Source organism: Chelmon rostratus, chromosome 6, assembly GCF_017976325.1.
Source record: "Chelmon rostratus isolate fCheRos1 chromosome 6, fCheRos1.pri, whole genome shotgun sequence".
Taxonomy (NCBI): Eukaryota; Metazoa; Chordata; class Actinopteri; order Chaetodontiformes; family Chaetodontidae; genus Chelmon; species Chelmon rostratus.
Genome location: NC_055663.1, coordinates 6,788,205 through 6,803,893, shown reverse-complemented (window position 1 = coordinate 6,803,893; position 15,689 = coordinate 6,788,205). Strand labels below are relative to the sequence as shown.

Sequence of the window (15,689 nt, the reverse complement as noted above, 5' to 3'; positions counted from 1 at the left end):
TAGAAAAGCTAATGTACCGTTTGATTGTGCATTTAACAAAATTGGACAAGTTTTTTCTGCCCTTTTTGCCCACCCATACTCACAAAACACTCGCTCTCAAGAGTAATTGAATAACGGCCTCAAATCTTCATAGGGAAATGTATGGCCTTTGCTGTGAGGTGTATTTACTGTACCTCAGTCTACAGTGTTAGCTTTGTGTTTGGTATTAAAGTCAAGCTAATTAGACTAATGCTTTATTGTGGCTTTTAGGATTTTTCATTAGGGGCTGCACGCAGATACCAAGCCAAAACAGCCATTCCATTATTGGCAATCAGTTTCCATTTGTCTAAATGAAAATCCCCTCCTCAGAGGGGTGCTTTAACGCTGCGGTTAATTCACCAGTGAGATAAATGCATTCATTACAGTAGACATAAATTGATCTTAAATTATGCACATTAATTTGACTGAATGGAAGCGTCACACAACAAGGATGTTTGTAAGTCACTGCAAAATAAGTTATTTATAACAACTTTGTCCTTATTTTTCTATGTTTGACCAGAGCTTTGGTTTCATTTATAAAACAGAGTGTGGATTCTCTCTTAATGTTATGCATATGATGCTGTTGATCAATGGTACCTTAAGGTTAAGGAACACAGAAATCAAGTTGATCATGGGTGAGGTGGATGTCAGAAAGCACACTTTGTTTGGTGGCCACAGCACAAACAAACAGAAAGTGCAGCCAGTGGCTGCGAGTGCTGCTGAATGCAGTGAGCGCGGCAGACAGGACAGCACCAGAATTTTTTTAAAAAAGTGATCAGATCTGAAGGTGGAGGCAAAAAAACAGAATTGCATCCCAGCGTCAGAGTGTGTCAGCTGCTGGTGGGGGTAAGGGCACACTTAAGCTCACACTGCAGGAAAAATAGCAAATAGCCTCAATAGTCAGGGCAGCAAGTGTGTGTGGATTTCTACAGCCAGTGATGATGATTTCAGTCAGTTACCACTCATCCTCTGCGCTCCTGAGCTGGAGAATGCGATGGCGCGCTGATGAGACATTGAGCAGACTTTGATTAAAGGTTTGAGCTGGATAATATCTTCTCGAGCTGAAACCTGCTTATGGAATAATTATGGCTCACTCCAAGCACAAGTGCAAATAACACTGCGGGTTTTAATGCTTATGATAATGTGGATCTATAATTAACATTTCATATTAAGTGAAATTAAATGTGAGAGGCATCATTATACAATCTGGCTTCAATCCACTACCTCACCATCTGCGCTGCCAATTTCTCCAAAATGTTTGTGTGGATGGGTCAGAGAGAAAACAGCTTACATACATACTTTCCTCAGCAGTTGGTGGAGATTCAAATGGAGCTAAAAGGACAGTGACTTACATTCGTCTCAAGGCAACACTTGAAACGAATACTAATGCTCCTCTGTGTATGCTGCACGTGTATGGCAACCATTTGCTAACTTGCTTTGCATAATAACTTTATAATGGGCTGATATGTCATTGTTGTGTTTATAGCTTGTTATGCTGCCTCCAAGTAAACAAAAAATCAATTAATGCAGCTTTAAAGTGATGACCTCAAATGTCTGCTGTAAGCATCCACTAGATCTTGTTCCTTTGTTGTTCCAAAAGAGGACTGTATAACTGTATGCTCTAAAGGGTGTAATAGTTAAGTAGTGTTCTGTTTTTCTTCCCTCTATGGTCCTTAATACTGCATTTCCCATAGAGCACCTGTCAGTCAAGCAGAGTGGCACCGTCACGTCTTTCTCCTTTCACCTTGTGGTGATGAGGTTTTAGTTTCTGCCAGTCTTTTCTTTGTTCTGCTTGAGTGGCTGTGATTCCTCACATTTACTACCCTCTCCTCCCTCTTCATCCATATATCCATCCATTATCTAGAAATTATTATTATTATCTACCACCTGTGGCGTTCCTCGGCTGGCAGCCACGCCCTACACATTGGACAGGTCACCATTCTCTGACAGGGCTAGCACATACAAACGGACAACCATCACCACTGGGACGACCGGAGTCGCCGGTTCACCTACCCTGCATGGCGTTGGAGACCCATGCAGACACAGGGAGGACATGCACACTCGACACAAAACAGCCAGCTGTTCTCCTGTGCGACACGGAAAATAAAAGCATGATGACAGTGAAAGTGGCGCTGTCCCGTTTGTCAGAGGATTATACCTGGCCAAGACCTGACCAGACAGCAAGCTTTTAGAACAGCAGATGTAAAAGCTTTCACTAACTGGATAAACAGCATGAGAAGCTACCATTGTCCTACTAGCACATATATGGAGAGAGATATGCTATATGTTAGCATATCTATGTATATATGCTTGTATATATATGTCTCTAAGATGGACTTGTTGTACATCTACTCCACCCAGATGCCTTCCCACTTTAAACGAACCACCCCACAATCTCTATCTCTCTTTTCCTTGAAACCCTTTATTCCTCCTCCGCCTCCTCATCAGGCTGCATCCACCCACCGGCACTTCAGAGACGCCAGCCCCAGCCTTGCTCCGTGTCTTGTTTCTGTGTTGCTGAAGGACTTCTCCACACTGACGCTAAAGATGTCTGCTCAAATCTCGAATGAGACGATGAATGAGTTTATTTCAGCTTCGCGCTCACTCTGCCGCTCCGGGAGAGGAGAAATTGATGTCGGGAAGACGCGCTGAAAAATGTACATCGTGTATGAGGACGTGTTCAAAAACTAAGATGTTCTGCTCCGCGTTTAGATCACGCTGATTGAGACAGCGCAGCTCTTGCACAGAACATTTCAAAAAACACAACTAGAAAGAATGAACACCCCAAACAAATGGCTTTTTCTCATCACCTCCTGCTTCACTTTAGTTCTGTTGACTGCTTTTCCAGAAGCGTTTTTCAGTGGAGTGAAATAAAAATAGCAGGTGTTGTTGCAGATTGCATTAGTGTAGAAGAGTTGTACCAACATTTTCCTTTTGTTTACAGTGATCAATAGCTGGCATTTTTGTCCTGCTGATAAAAAATGCTCCATGCCCCTTGAGACCATGGCAGACCATTCATAATGCAGCGTAAAATGTCAAGACTGCAAATGTCAGGGGGGGAAATCCAACATTTTTTCTTCCTACAAATAATAAACAAAACCATTTAGTTTTTTTTGCTGCTTTTTTTTAATTGGTATGATTATATATAACAGCATTTCAGAATATTTCTACATGATAAAAGCTTTTAAATTTGTGGTGCTAATCACCAATTAATTACTAGCTATGTATGATGGAAATCCTGTGTCATACACAAAGAGTCATAAACCAGACATGCTAGCAGTTCTGTGAGGCTGCACTTACTTACTGGTGCATGGAGCTAAATGCTAACCTCAGCATGCTAACATGCTAATGCTAAGCAGGTGTAATGTTTACCATGTTTGCCATTTAGTTTAGTGGCTTAGCAGGCTGACATTTAATAATTAACTATTATAAATACTACAATTCATCATGAGGGCGACATGAATTTCTGAGCCACATTTCATTGCAATCCATCCAAGAGTTTTTGAGACAGTTCACTCAGAACCATAAATGTCAACCCTGTGCTGGCACTGGAGGAGAAGTCGGAGAGATCAGCAAAGTCAATAGGCCCCATCCTCCGGGAGCCGTGAATGTCTGCACAAAATTTCATGGCAAACCATCACTTGTTGTTGAGATATTTCAGTCCTGGTTGGACGAACTGACTGAGAGAGCTTTAGCAGTGATAGACAATACATAAAACACTGAACATGAAAATTAAGACTGCCTCCTAAACAAACCCAAACTCAATTCACAGGAAATTTAAAAAGAGAAACTGAGCTGTATGCTGTTTGATTGACAGCTGATCTCTGTAAAGTTCAGAGAAGCACTAAGCACTAAAAATGGAGGCATAATTATAAAGTTAGATAGGATATTTCTGTAGCCCACCTGACAGTCGTTTCATAATAGATATTAATAATTCACACCAAAAATGTTTGCTCTAAGTGCTACTGTATGTCTGAAACCGAACACAAGAGGGAAATACTGCATCTGGATGCGTGATGGTGATCAGTAGAGACAATAGGGCTCGCAGCAGACAGCAGGTCTCCAGCAACGCTCACCGCATTCGCCTTTTTTCCAGCAGCATCAGTCAGCTGCAGCAAAATACATGCTAATGCTGCAGCTGCATGCAGCCTGCAATCAGCTGTCAGAGCTTGGTACGCATAGAGGAAATATAGAGCGCAAACAAACAGATTTTCAATGAACTAGATGGAAATTTTAATACTTATAAATAAGAAATTAGATGTCCTGAAGAAAATGCAGTGTGATTGCTGGAAGCTCTCGCAGTTTGCTCGCAGCTGTGAAGCCTTTCACCATGAGCCAGCTGTCTGCCAAGTTTCACTTCTGTAGCCATTAGTTTGTGGAATCTTAGTGATTTAATGCAGTCCTCATTAAAAAATGAATACTTCTTTAATCTTAACAGATACCAACAAGACGTTTACAAGCGAGTGGGGCCTAGTCATTCGTGACATTTTAAAAGTGGAACCAGCTTTAGCCTTTAGTATCTGGGAGTAGTAGTGATGTGTGTGAAGCAAATGTAGTTTTTTCGGGTTCTCCACACTGGGTCGTGTTTCGGGTTCGTTTGGTTTTTCATTTTTTGCTACAGCACCCAAAAACTGTATGAAACTCCTGAGTTATAGAAATTAGTAATTTGATGACAGCCACGTTAGCCAATCATATATTATTTTGACACAAATGGAGGCAGCTTATGTCAATATCTTCAATATCATCCACTGAATCCATACGACACCTGACACCCTTTCTTCTAAGCCTCACAGCTACAGAGATATTTACAAAACATTTTGCAATATATGTGTGCTGATTTCTCACCACATGGTGGCGCTGTCACACTCGCTTATCTCCCCTATAGAAAACCATTAAAAAATAATCACAAAAATGTTTATAAAATCTACCATCACAGATACAAGCACCAAAATTCACAGCACCTACTGCCTAAACATGCATCACATTTAGCTTTGGAACCCTGTTTCTGGATTCAAGTGTGCAGGACTATTAGTAGATGGAAGAAAATAGAATAATAAAGAGCGAAGATAACAGTGTGATTGAAAAAAAAAAGTGTTTTTTTCTTTGTTGAGTGCAATGTACTTGTGTAAATGTTCAAATGGTATTTATTTTTCTTTTATTTTCTTGCCCCACTGCTCTGATGTTACTCACCCTGACTGTGATTATGAAATTACTGCTGTAAAGACTCTGTTTCCCCACAGGGATCAATAAAGTTTCACCTTGCCTTGTATGATCTAATTGCTGCTGTTGTTACCTGCCGTGCTTTACATGAGCGAACCCGCTGAGGTGGGGTTTGATGTCGCTTGTCTGTGTAGTGGCATCATGTCGTGTTCCTCTCTTGTCCAATGCAGGTTCACGTGGGCACCTCCCATCAGGAGCAAAGGGTTGTGGGATATCTCACGTGCACACACCTCCACGCAATAGAAGGTACGGTTACGTGTTCGATGGCTGTCCGAGCTCTCTGTGTGTCGCTTTCTGTCTCTCCAACACATACGTGCACACAGCTACATGCACGTGCACACATACAGAGATTTATATGTTTTACATGACATTGCTTTCGTTTTGCAGCTCTGTGTGTGTCTGTGATGGCCTGTCTCTGGAACGTCCAGCTACAACCATCCAGCTACACACACAGCCCTGTGTGTGTGTGTGTGTGTGTGTGTGTTTGTATGTACAGATAGCTAGATAAATGGGCGCATCAAAACCCCTGCGTGCCTCCTCCTGCTGTTCCCATGGAGACCGGCTCAAGCTGTTTAAGGCGTCACAGACCTATTTAAAACCTCCGGTCGATGCCTCCCTCATTTTTTACCAAAGACACGTCTCCCCCCTTCGCCTACTATTCTGGGCTCCTCCTACGCTTCTCACAGGTCTAAATATAGCCGTGCCAGGGCTGTTTCTAAAGATACATCAAACATAAAGCCTTTGGGGGGAGGGGAGTGGGATGTTGGGGTATGGCAGAGAGAGAGAACAGGGGGGAAGAAAGAGGAGGGGTATATGTCCCTATTACTATGTGATGTTGTAACAATTTCATATTGGTTCATTGAATTATTTTTAGCATATCTTCAAACTCACAGTGTTTCACACATTTTCACGTCCTCGTAGCAACTGTTACACCAACTATTGTTTATTCACCCCTTTAACGGAAATACAACACTGAATACTGAAAGTACTGAAATAGTTCATTTTGACTTTACACATCATCATCATCAGCTCAGTCTGATTTCTCAGCTCTCAGGTTCTTTATAGATACGTTTGTTTGCATTGTAAGCAGTATTCTTTTTAATATATTTCCCAATATGCAGCCAAGTATAGTCATTAAATGATATTAATCTATTCACCACTAACATGGCCAAGGTTAGTTGTCCACCATGTGTTGAGGTGAAACATCACAATTCCTGTGAACTTGACCAAATTCCCCACTGATGTTTACCACTTTACTGGCTATTCAAGGATGACTTCCTGATTTTAACCTGGGAAATTCCAAAAGGACTGAATTGACAAAGACAAAGAGAGCAACACACACATACACACACACACACACACACACACACAGGCGGCATCTCCAAAGTCAGACAACAGAAGGCAGCAGCGCTCATGTGGATGTGGAGCAAGACTGTTCTGCCACAGTTGTTGTCGATAGCAGGGGGTTGGACTGAATAGCTGATCATACTCTGATTACTTTTGTGCTGTATGAGAAATTTGTTGAGTTACAAATAGTGCATCAATTATTATTTTATTCAGTTCTAAATAAACACCATCCAGTTTCTTCTGTTAAGTTTGCCTCACTCAAAAGTTTTCACACACTGGATGCCAAGCTGAAACAAACAAGCATGCACAAACACACACACACACACACACACACACAGGCAAATGTACAGCAAACACGCCCCCACCACCCCCGGCTTCATCTCTCTCTCAGTGATCCAGTAACACACAAAAAAAAAACATTACATTTCACATGTACTTGAGCTGGATTTGAGAGTAATCAAAGCCAAAGCCACCTACTCACCACCAATATCTTGACACCTCTTTGTTTCTCACACTCTCCGCTATTCAGCTGTTATTTCTCTCTAACACGCTCTCACCTACCGCCTCCCTCTGTTCACCTCCCCTCTTCTCTCTCCAACTCCAGCTTTTTTCAGATTTACTGTCAGGAGTGGAGAGAAGAAAACACTGTGGAAGCAAAATAGTACCAAAAGGGAATATTATGTCCCTTATATTAGTACCATGATAAATACGATAAATACATGTACAAACTATGCTAAATATATATAGACAGAGTTTGTACATTTTATATAGATAGATAGATAGATAGATAGATAGATAGATAGATAGATAGATAGATAGATAGATAGATAGATAGATAGATAGGGCAGGTAGCGCCAGCACTTTTTGATTGAAAACATCTGCGAGATGAGAAAACCATTGAACCGCTAACAGCTAAGTTGTGGGGGCCATAAACAAAGCACAGAGCAGAGGGATCCTATAATACAGCATATAGCAATACTCTATGGGTTTGTCCTACTTAATTACACATTTGAGCCATTGTCCATATAAGAATATTAACTAGTGCACTTTAATCAGTAATATCAGTAATGTGTAGTCAGTGGAATAAATGACAGTGTCAATGAGTCATCATCATCAGTTGTGCTATCCAGCACATTGTGTTGTTTCATAGAGAATCTTAATCAGGGCTCTTCAGACAAGCTCTCAGAGACAGATTTTGGACTTCTGGGCGACATAGTGAATAAGAATTATCTGACTATGCTTACATAGTGTGCGATGGTAACCTACAGTCGGTATGTATTGTTGTATTGTGTCCTGTTGTAGTGTTTTTTATTTTTATTTTATATTGTTTCATACCGTTATCCCCTGCTGCATCATATTGTATCATGATATATAGTCTGCTAATTTTACAATTACTTATTCATAGTACTGATACTGAATATGCTGCGAGGTCTTTATCCAGACCTGCTCTCCATCTTTGACTGCCCCACTCTTACTCCCTCAGATCGGCTCAGCTCAGGTTCATTCAGACATGCTCGGGTGACTTTATGGCAGACATTTTGTATTAATTTGCTTCCTCTCTCTGTCTGTCAGCTGATGCGTCCGTGCGATGTGAGCAGCTGGACCTGTTGCTCCAGTGGGGAGCTGAGTTTCGCCAATCCTCATCCCAGCCACCTGCAGGAGAGAAGGTGCTGGAAGACCTGGTGGCCTTTGATGTCATCCTGGGAGACCTCAACTTTGATAACTGCTCTTCAGGTATGCAGGTGTCAGGCCTCCATCACTATATTCTAAACAATGCATTTTATTGTATGGCTGTTCACACACCGACACGGTGGAGGTTTCATCTCCCAATAACTCTGGTAACGTATAAACACTGAATACTTGTCCATAATGTATCTGTATGTAAGACCTCTTAGAGCTCTAACACAGGACCTGCAGGGTTTTAACAGTAGAAGCTAATAAAATATTCATATCAGCTTCACCACAGATCATCAAGCAGCTCCTCTCCAGTACAGAATGCTTCAGTCACTAAGTGTATCGGACTATCCTGAAGAGTTGTGTCGCATGTTTTTATGGTCTGCACCTCGCTGCGTGTGGATGGAAGATTTTAAAGGGCTTTATAAAAACAAAGCAAAGAAACGATGTGAATACAATACACATTGTTGGATGTATTTCTTTTTTTCTGTACGTAATTACTGTGCAAGAATTAACTGAAAAATGCGTATTAAAAAGACTAATTATTTAGCCTTTTGTCTTCAATACCTGCTTAAATTGATTTTCACTATGACATGAATTGTCCACGCCACATTAAAATCAAACAATAGGATGAGTTGTGTCGAGAGCGGCGATCACGCTAAATACAAAGCATTAGTTTTCACGAGGATGTGTTCGGGAGCTTTTTCTTTTTAAGACAGAGATGCTCTGTCTGTGCCAGAGTGACATCGATCAGCTGTTCAGCTCTGAGGCAGGACGATGGGCGGGGCTTATCATCACGGACACACGCTGCCGTGACAGACAGCCGCTCACATTAAAACAGTTTCCTGTGAAGCAGCCAGCTGGAGGGACGCCACTGCTGACTCTACATCTGCTTACACTGATTTAACAATGATGATGATTTGTTGCGGCTCAGTTTTATTTTAAAAACTTTTTTTTTCCACAGCCAGTAAGTTAAACCACACCTTCTAGCCAATCACAATCAAAAAATGACCACATTACTTGAATCATGTATAAAAGATTAAGTTTAAGAGTTACTTAACTCTAAAATGGGGTTCATGTGTATTTTTTATTTTTTAAAAGAGTGTGATGGATTAAAATCGCACATTCAGAAAAATTATTATGTTTTTTCTTTTTCTTATTTTTACCTCATACAGACCTAAAACAAGCATCTACACAAATAAGAAAAAAACATTTTATATTTTGGCTTTACGTCGACATATCCTTTGAATAAAGAAGTTAAGAATAATGTTGGAGGTTTCCTTATCATTCACACTTACTTACTTATTAGTAGTTACTTGTTCCCAGGCAGTAAGTCGTGAAACATCTTCAAAAGACGACTCAGGAGTGCTCTTTTGTATTGTATAGCCTCAAACTGTGCATGTGTGTGTGACATTGTATCGCACGTGTGCTCTTGTGTTTTTTCCAGAGGACAAGCTGGAGCAGCAGCATGCACTTTTTACTCAATACAAGGACCCGTGTCGCCTGGGGCCAGGGGAGGACAAACCATGGGCTCTGGGTAACAACGCACACGCACAAGCCACAGTCTCATGCTCCTGTAGGGACACAATCCAGACGTCACATATGCTGTAGTTCGTTAAGATGTCAAACATCTGCTACATGCATGCATGCACAGATGAAAACTCATCCTCAAAAAGTGTATTATGAAATGCAGGTGTTGCTATAATCTCGCAACCTCAGTGGCTCAGGAAATCAGGTGATCCATATAGTGCATGCGGAGCACAGCAGACTATAATCTGGCTCTGTCTGGCTAAATCAGGATGCACCCACTGTGTGAATTAAAATAAACCCAGTACAGCGTGCTGATACATGGGCATTAGTGACGTAAAGACTGGAGGGTTTTGGTCTGGATGTGAAGCGTTATTTAGGCCAGCGGTATTTCGGGGACAGTGTGGGCAGGACAGAGTGAAAGGGCTCGTTTAGAGAAGGGCTTATTTATTTGGACAGGGACATTTTGCACGGCTAACCGGGGGAAAAGATGCGCGCCTCCCGTTTGGTCGCTATTCGACAGGAGGGGAAGAGGGAGGCAAGACAACGGATCAATGAATCAGTGAAAGAAAGGGAGAAAAGATTATCCCATTTCATAAAGCTTATCCAGGGGAGATTAGGCCTAAATGAATACAATAGCAAGCCGAAAAAGGCAGGCAGAGAGCCAGGCTGTCAGCCATTGTCAGATGCTGTACTGACGGCGTGGCGATGGATTTCAGCAAATGTGTTGAATTCTCCAGGAATCTTCCAGCGCCGACCACCCTGCCTGCCAGCTACACGGGAAACCTGCAGGGCTTGTGCTGCATTCAAATCACGTGGGAATTATGTGCAGCCCGGAACCACGATAGTTAAAAAGCAGCGCCACGAAAGTTAAATCACACGATTGAAGCTGTGAAAATTAAAGGTCTGAGTCCAAATCTCTTGCCGTTGATCATGTTCTCCGCTCGTGACTGACACAGCTTCTTTGGTGATGCCTCTGAGTTCATGTTTGATGGCAGATTAAACATGTCAGCCACAAACCGAGAACCCAACAAGTGCAGCAACTGTGGCTTGCTGTGTATTTTAGGAGTTGTGGACGAAATTGGTTTATTTATTTCGTGTTTATTTTCTTCCCCACACATACAGCGTAACTGAAGTCATGTTAACCACCTGAAAGAGGGAATCTCGTGTGTATCTCCACTATTCCCAAAGGAAGCGACAGTAGCTCAGCAGACAGGCAGCAGCCAGTCTGTGTAGCTGAGTGTGCCTGCCTAACACCTCGCCATCTTTGTTTCACTGATCTAAAACCTGCTCTTGGACTTGTGAAAAGTGCTGGCTGCGCATCAGATGTCTACTTTTCATAAGAGCTCCCAACACTTGTGAATTGACTGCGGTAACTTCAGAGTGCCACTCTCTTCTTATGGAGCGTTTTGAACACATTATCCAGCCCACAGCCTCGCATCCTCATTGTCAAAGCGACCTCTGAGTGCCCATCTCTCTCTGGCTGTTATGTTTCACCGGTTGAGGACGGCGGATTGTGGTCTGAGGGCCGTAAAGGCGGAGATGTACGCTCTCAGAACAAGGTGTGTTGACGCCTCCTTTGCCAGACTGGATAGAGCCAAGTTATACTTCGAGAAGAGCTGCACTTGAAGGGAGAAGCTGGTCGTCACAGTGAGGGGGAGAACTGCAAAATCAAACATTAGATCTATAAACAGAGAGCAGAAAATAACTGTGGCCATAACTGCAGCTACGTTGCTGTGAATGAAAAACACGCAGAGGAGAAGACGGATCCGTTCTGAATATTTGTCCTGGCAATCACTCAAAACATGACCCAGATTTCAATCACACGCCTCCCATCTCGTCTCTGAAAGCACAGCACAGAGGTTTGGTGTTCAGTGGTGCAAACAGGCCGTCACGTTCCCCCTGTCCACAGCACGTCTGTCCTTCACTGGGCTCAAGAGAGTTCGCACTAAAGGCTAGAGAGATATAACTGGTACTTCATCACAAGGTATCAGCAGAGTGAGAGAAAGCATAAGACCGACTCTTCTCCTGTTGTCTCTGCACTACTACTGTCAACAGAGGGCATTTATGCATTTCAATGTGTCATCAACAGGTACTTTACTGGATCCCAGTGGCCTTTATGACGACGAGGTCAGTTCACCTGAAACTTTACAGAAGTAAGTGTCTCACATGCGCACACACACACACACACATACAGAGAGAGAGAGACGTGTTTCCATAATTTTTGGGGACATTACATAGATTTACATTCATTTCAAAAAAGCCTTATCCTGAAATTTATAGGTTTACCTCTGAGGGGGTTTTATTCCCCAAATGTAGGTTGAGTCCACAGTATATAACTCAGATGTTATTTGTCACCACATTGCGAGTATAAACACACACACACTACTTTACTACTGTACCTCAGCCACAGGTCTAGCCCAACCTTAACCCTTACCCAAACCTTGACCTAAACCTAACAAAAAGGTTTCTGATGACTAAAACGTCCTCATTTTGTGAAACTGTCTTCATTGAAGGTCTAAAAGTAAAGCTGGTCCTTACAAAAATGCAACAGACAGGAGAATACATGTGATTGTATTGTATTTATTTGTGGGTACCAAATTCATTCCATGGTTTTCTTACTGGAAGTACAGCAGCAGGTATAAACTTCATACCAGCCACCAGGGGAAATACTGATTTGTATTGTTGTTATCTGTTGACTGATCTTTGACCGAATCATTACACTGCATGATCTCTGGTCCTGTGCACTCTCTCTTGATTTTACTGAAAAATGTTGAGATTATTTCTGTGATTCTCTTTTTGAATTTTTGTTGTGTTATTACCTTTCATTGCCCATGTTTTATTACCCAGAAATACATCCTTTGTCCTCTGCCTGGCTGTCTGTCAAACATCAGTCTACTGACCCTTTCCCATCGCTATTTGTCTCTGTCAGAGTGATGGAGAACGAGGAGGGGAGGAAGGAGTACCTGGTGTTTCCTCCCAGTAAGAACCAGTGTCCTGCCAGCAGTCAGAAAGGGAGGAAGATCCCACTGAAGGGCAACGGACGTCGGATTGACTACATCCTCTACAGCGATGAGGGCCTGCAGCAGGACTGGAAGCTGGTATGGTTTATTAGAGGATTACAGGAAAATTGAATAAAGACATTGTCCTGTCTTGTAATGTAGAATATAAATCTATCTACGTATCTGCCATCCTCTTTTCCTGTTTGTTCCCCTTGAGTAGGCTTAAAGAAATCCGTCTACCAACTTTACACCTTTGCCTTCATTTAGTATTCTTGGACTTTATGAATATGCAAATAATCCCAGCCTGTATCTCCACCCACCCCTCCACCACATGCCTGCAGCTCAGGCATGAGTCCTCATCCTTCCTTAATCTTTATTGGATGGGGTCTTCAAACTACCACTTTTTTACTTATTCCTCACTGTCTCTCAGACTTTATCTCAGATATATTCTGTATAAACTTCACTGAAACTGTTTGATGAAGGAAACTGACACACACAGAAGTTCAAATAAGATTCTCTAGTTGTGAATAAGGGGGTTAAGCAGCTTTAAGAGATCCCCTCGGAACATAATGCAGATGTAAATCTAATATTAAATTTGATGACATTCAGTGATATACAAGTGGAAAGTTGGATCGGTAATTAAATGCTAATTTAAATCCTAGAGTTGATAGTATTTTGGTAATTAACATCTGTATTCTTTACCAATGCTACTAATGGTTGACTTGTGAGCCCGTAAAATGAAACGTCTGCTGGTCCATCGTCACAGGTGCATGTGTCTACCAGTTGTGACCGGGCTAACCATCTGAGCTTGGTCTATTTCAATTATTCAACAAGAAAAAGCAAAGATTTAAGCAAAGAAAAGTGAGTCCTGAAAAGTTAAGCATAATATTGAATGCCAGACACATTTTCTCTGCTTTTCTCACATTAATCATTAGATTTATCTCACAGTCCCTTGTGGGGGCCAAACCCTAGGCTGGGAACCGCTATTCTAAACCACTAACAGGTTTACATCCATTTGTTATTTTTTGTACAGTATTAAAGAACCTGGTTTTGGTGGGCCCACACCAATTAGCCTTTTCCAACAAGTTTTGCAATCTTATTCTGCATCAAACATCAATACTGTAACTCTGCTAATAGGGTGAAATTATTTTTTCCATTTTCATTTAACTCAGACATGAACTGTGTGCTGTTTTCCTGTCAGCAGGGAAGTGATTTGCCTTATTCTGCCCTGATTCATTTCCTAGCAACAAGACACTTGTCGACGCTTGTTTTTCAGAGCTGTGCGAAACATAACTGGGAGCCCATGAAATGATCTCATACCACAGGAGAATCTTTGACGTGTTAAAAGGACAAAAACATAATTAAGAAATAAAAAGCTGCAGAGGCAAACAATGAACCACAACAATGCAAACCAGGAATGAAAGCAATGAGGGCAGATCTGTCGGGGCTGTCTGTGTGTGAGGGATTGGAGAGGACTGGAAAACCAAATCAAATCATTTACATAGAGCAGCTCTCCCTCTCTCCTTCCCTCCCTCTGTCTGACTCTCTCAAACCACAGCCACCTGATGCCACCTTGTGCCAGGATACAGTTACTGTAACGTGACTCCTGACGAGGACAAGTGAAACTGATGAAACATTGTTGTTTTGATTCCTCATCAACGAACCTCAAACCCGTAGAATCTGTCATGGCATTTCTCTCCACGCACTATTTCATCATGTGTTTCTGTTTAGTCAGCTGCCCTTTATTCACCTTTGGAGAGCACGTGAGAGCACTCAGCGTCAGAGTTCTGGTTTTGTGGTTTTGGTTAAACTGACTCCACTGGTGTTTCTATATGTCTGCAAAATGATCAGATCTTAAATGCATAAATGTTATGTAATACTTAAATATTCCTACAAATTATTACCCTTGCAACAGTATCAGTGGCACTGATGACAAAGGTTTTTTAATTGTTCACGTGTTCACGCGCTTTTTGAACTGGGTTTGTTTTTCATGCTTTGGACAAGTCCCCTTAGTTCCAGCCAAGGGAAATGTCAAGGCTACAGCACACATGTGAGACAAGAGTGTGCTTTCAAACACCTTGGGGAAGGCCCCCTCCAGTTTCAACATGACTGTGCCTCTGTGAGCAAAGCCTGTCACAAACCACAGCCCTGCTCTTGACCACATCCAGCACCTTTGAGATGACCTGAAACACCAAGTGCAAGCCAGCCCTACGCATTTAAAAACAGTGGAACACATTATAATGTTGTTGTCAACAGTTATAATGGACATTGTCCTCAATTCTATAAAACCTTTTGCCTCATTGTTTTTGTCTTTTTAGCTAAGAGGTAACAGGGTAGTGAATATGGGCCTTGATGAGTAAATAGGTGACTTTTTTAACAACTGACTATGACGATATGTGAGATGTTTTCCAGCAAGATCCAAAAACATCAATTCATGCAGCTTTCAAGTTCTACAGAATAAAATGTTCGCTCCTGATGACTTGATGACGCCGCTCTTCTTCTTCTCCTGCAGGAAATGGAGGAGTTCAGTTTCGTCACGCAGCTGGCTGGCATCACCGACCACCTGTCTGTGGCCATGCGATTGGCTGTTTCCACCGGTGAAGAGGAGCCTTAGATCGACCACCTGAGCTTTTTTTTTTTTTTTTCAAATACTGCCATGGAGGAGACAGACAGACGAGCAGGAAGAGGAGAGGAGATTAAGAATTCACAGATATGCCGGAGACAAAATGCATTTCTGCGAGGGGACTGAAGGGACGGGCGAATCACCGGAGGAGCGCTCAGTGGACGAGTGGATATAAAGAAGGTAGATCAGAGTGACAGCAGAGGAGTGATATGAAAGAGGAAGACTCTGGAGGAGAAAGATAAGCAGGGGAATTCAGTTTAGAAAGCCAGAAAGATATT

At 42.1% G+C, this 15,689-nt stretch overlaps 1 protein-coding gene across 1 annotated transcript in view; it reads left to right on the top strand.

Annotated features, from left to right (window-relative positions):
* smpd3 (sphingomyelin phosphodiesterase 3) overlaps positions 1–15,409 on the top strand; it is a 31,127-nt gene extending 15,718 nt beyond the window's left edge. Inside the window, exons 4-9 of the mRNA XM_041939729.1 lie at positions 5,409–5,484; positions 8,158–8,319; positions 9,707–9,796; positions 11,879–11,942; positions 12,719–12,887; positions 15,301–15,409. Of these exons, the coding sequence (XP_041795663.1) occupies positions 5,409–5,484; positions 8,158–8,319; positions 9,707–9,796; positions 11,879–11,942; positions 12,719–12,887; positions 15,301–15,402 (663 nt within the window). The 3' untranslated portion in view covers positions 15,403–15,409. The remainder of the gene's footprint in view (positions 1–5,408; positions 5,485–8,157; positions 8,320–9,706; positions 9,797–11,878; positions 11,943–12,718; positions 12,888–15,300) is intronic.
* The last annotated feature ends 280 nt before the right edge of the window (positions 15,410–15,689 follow it).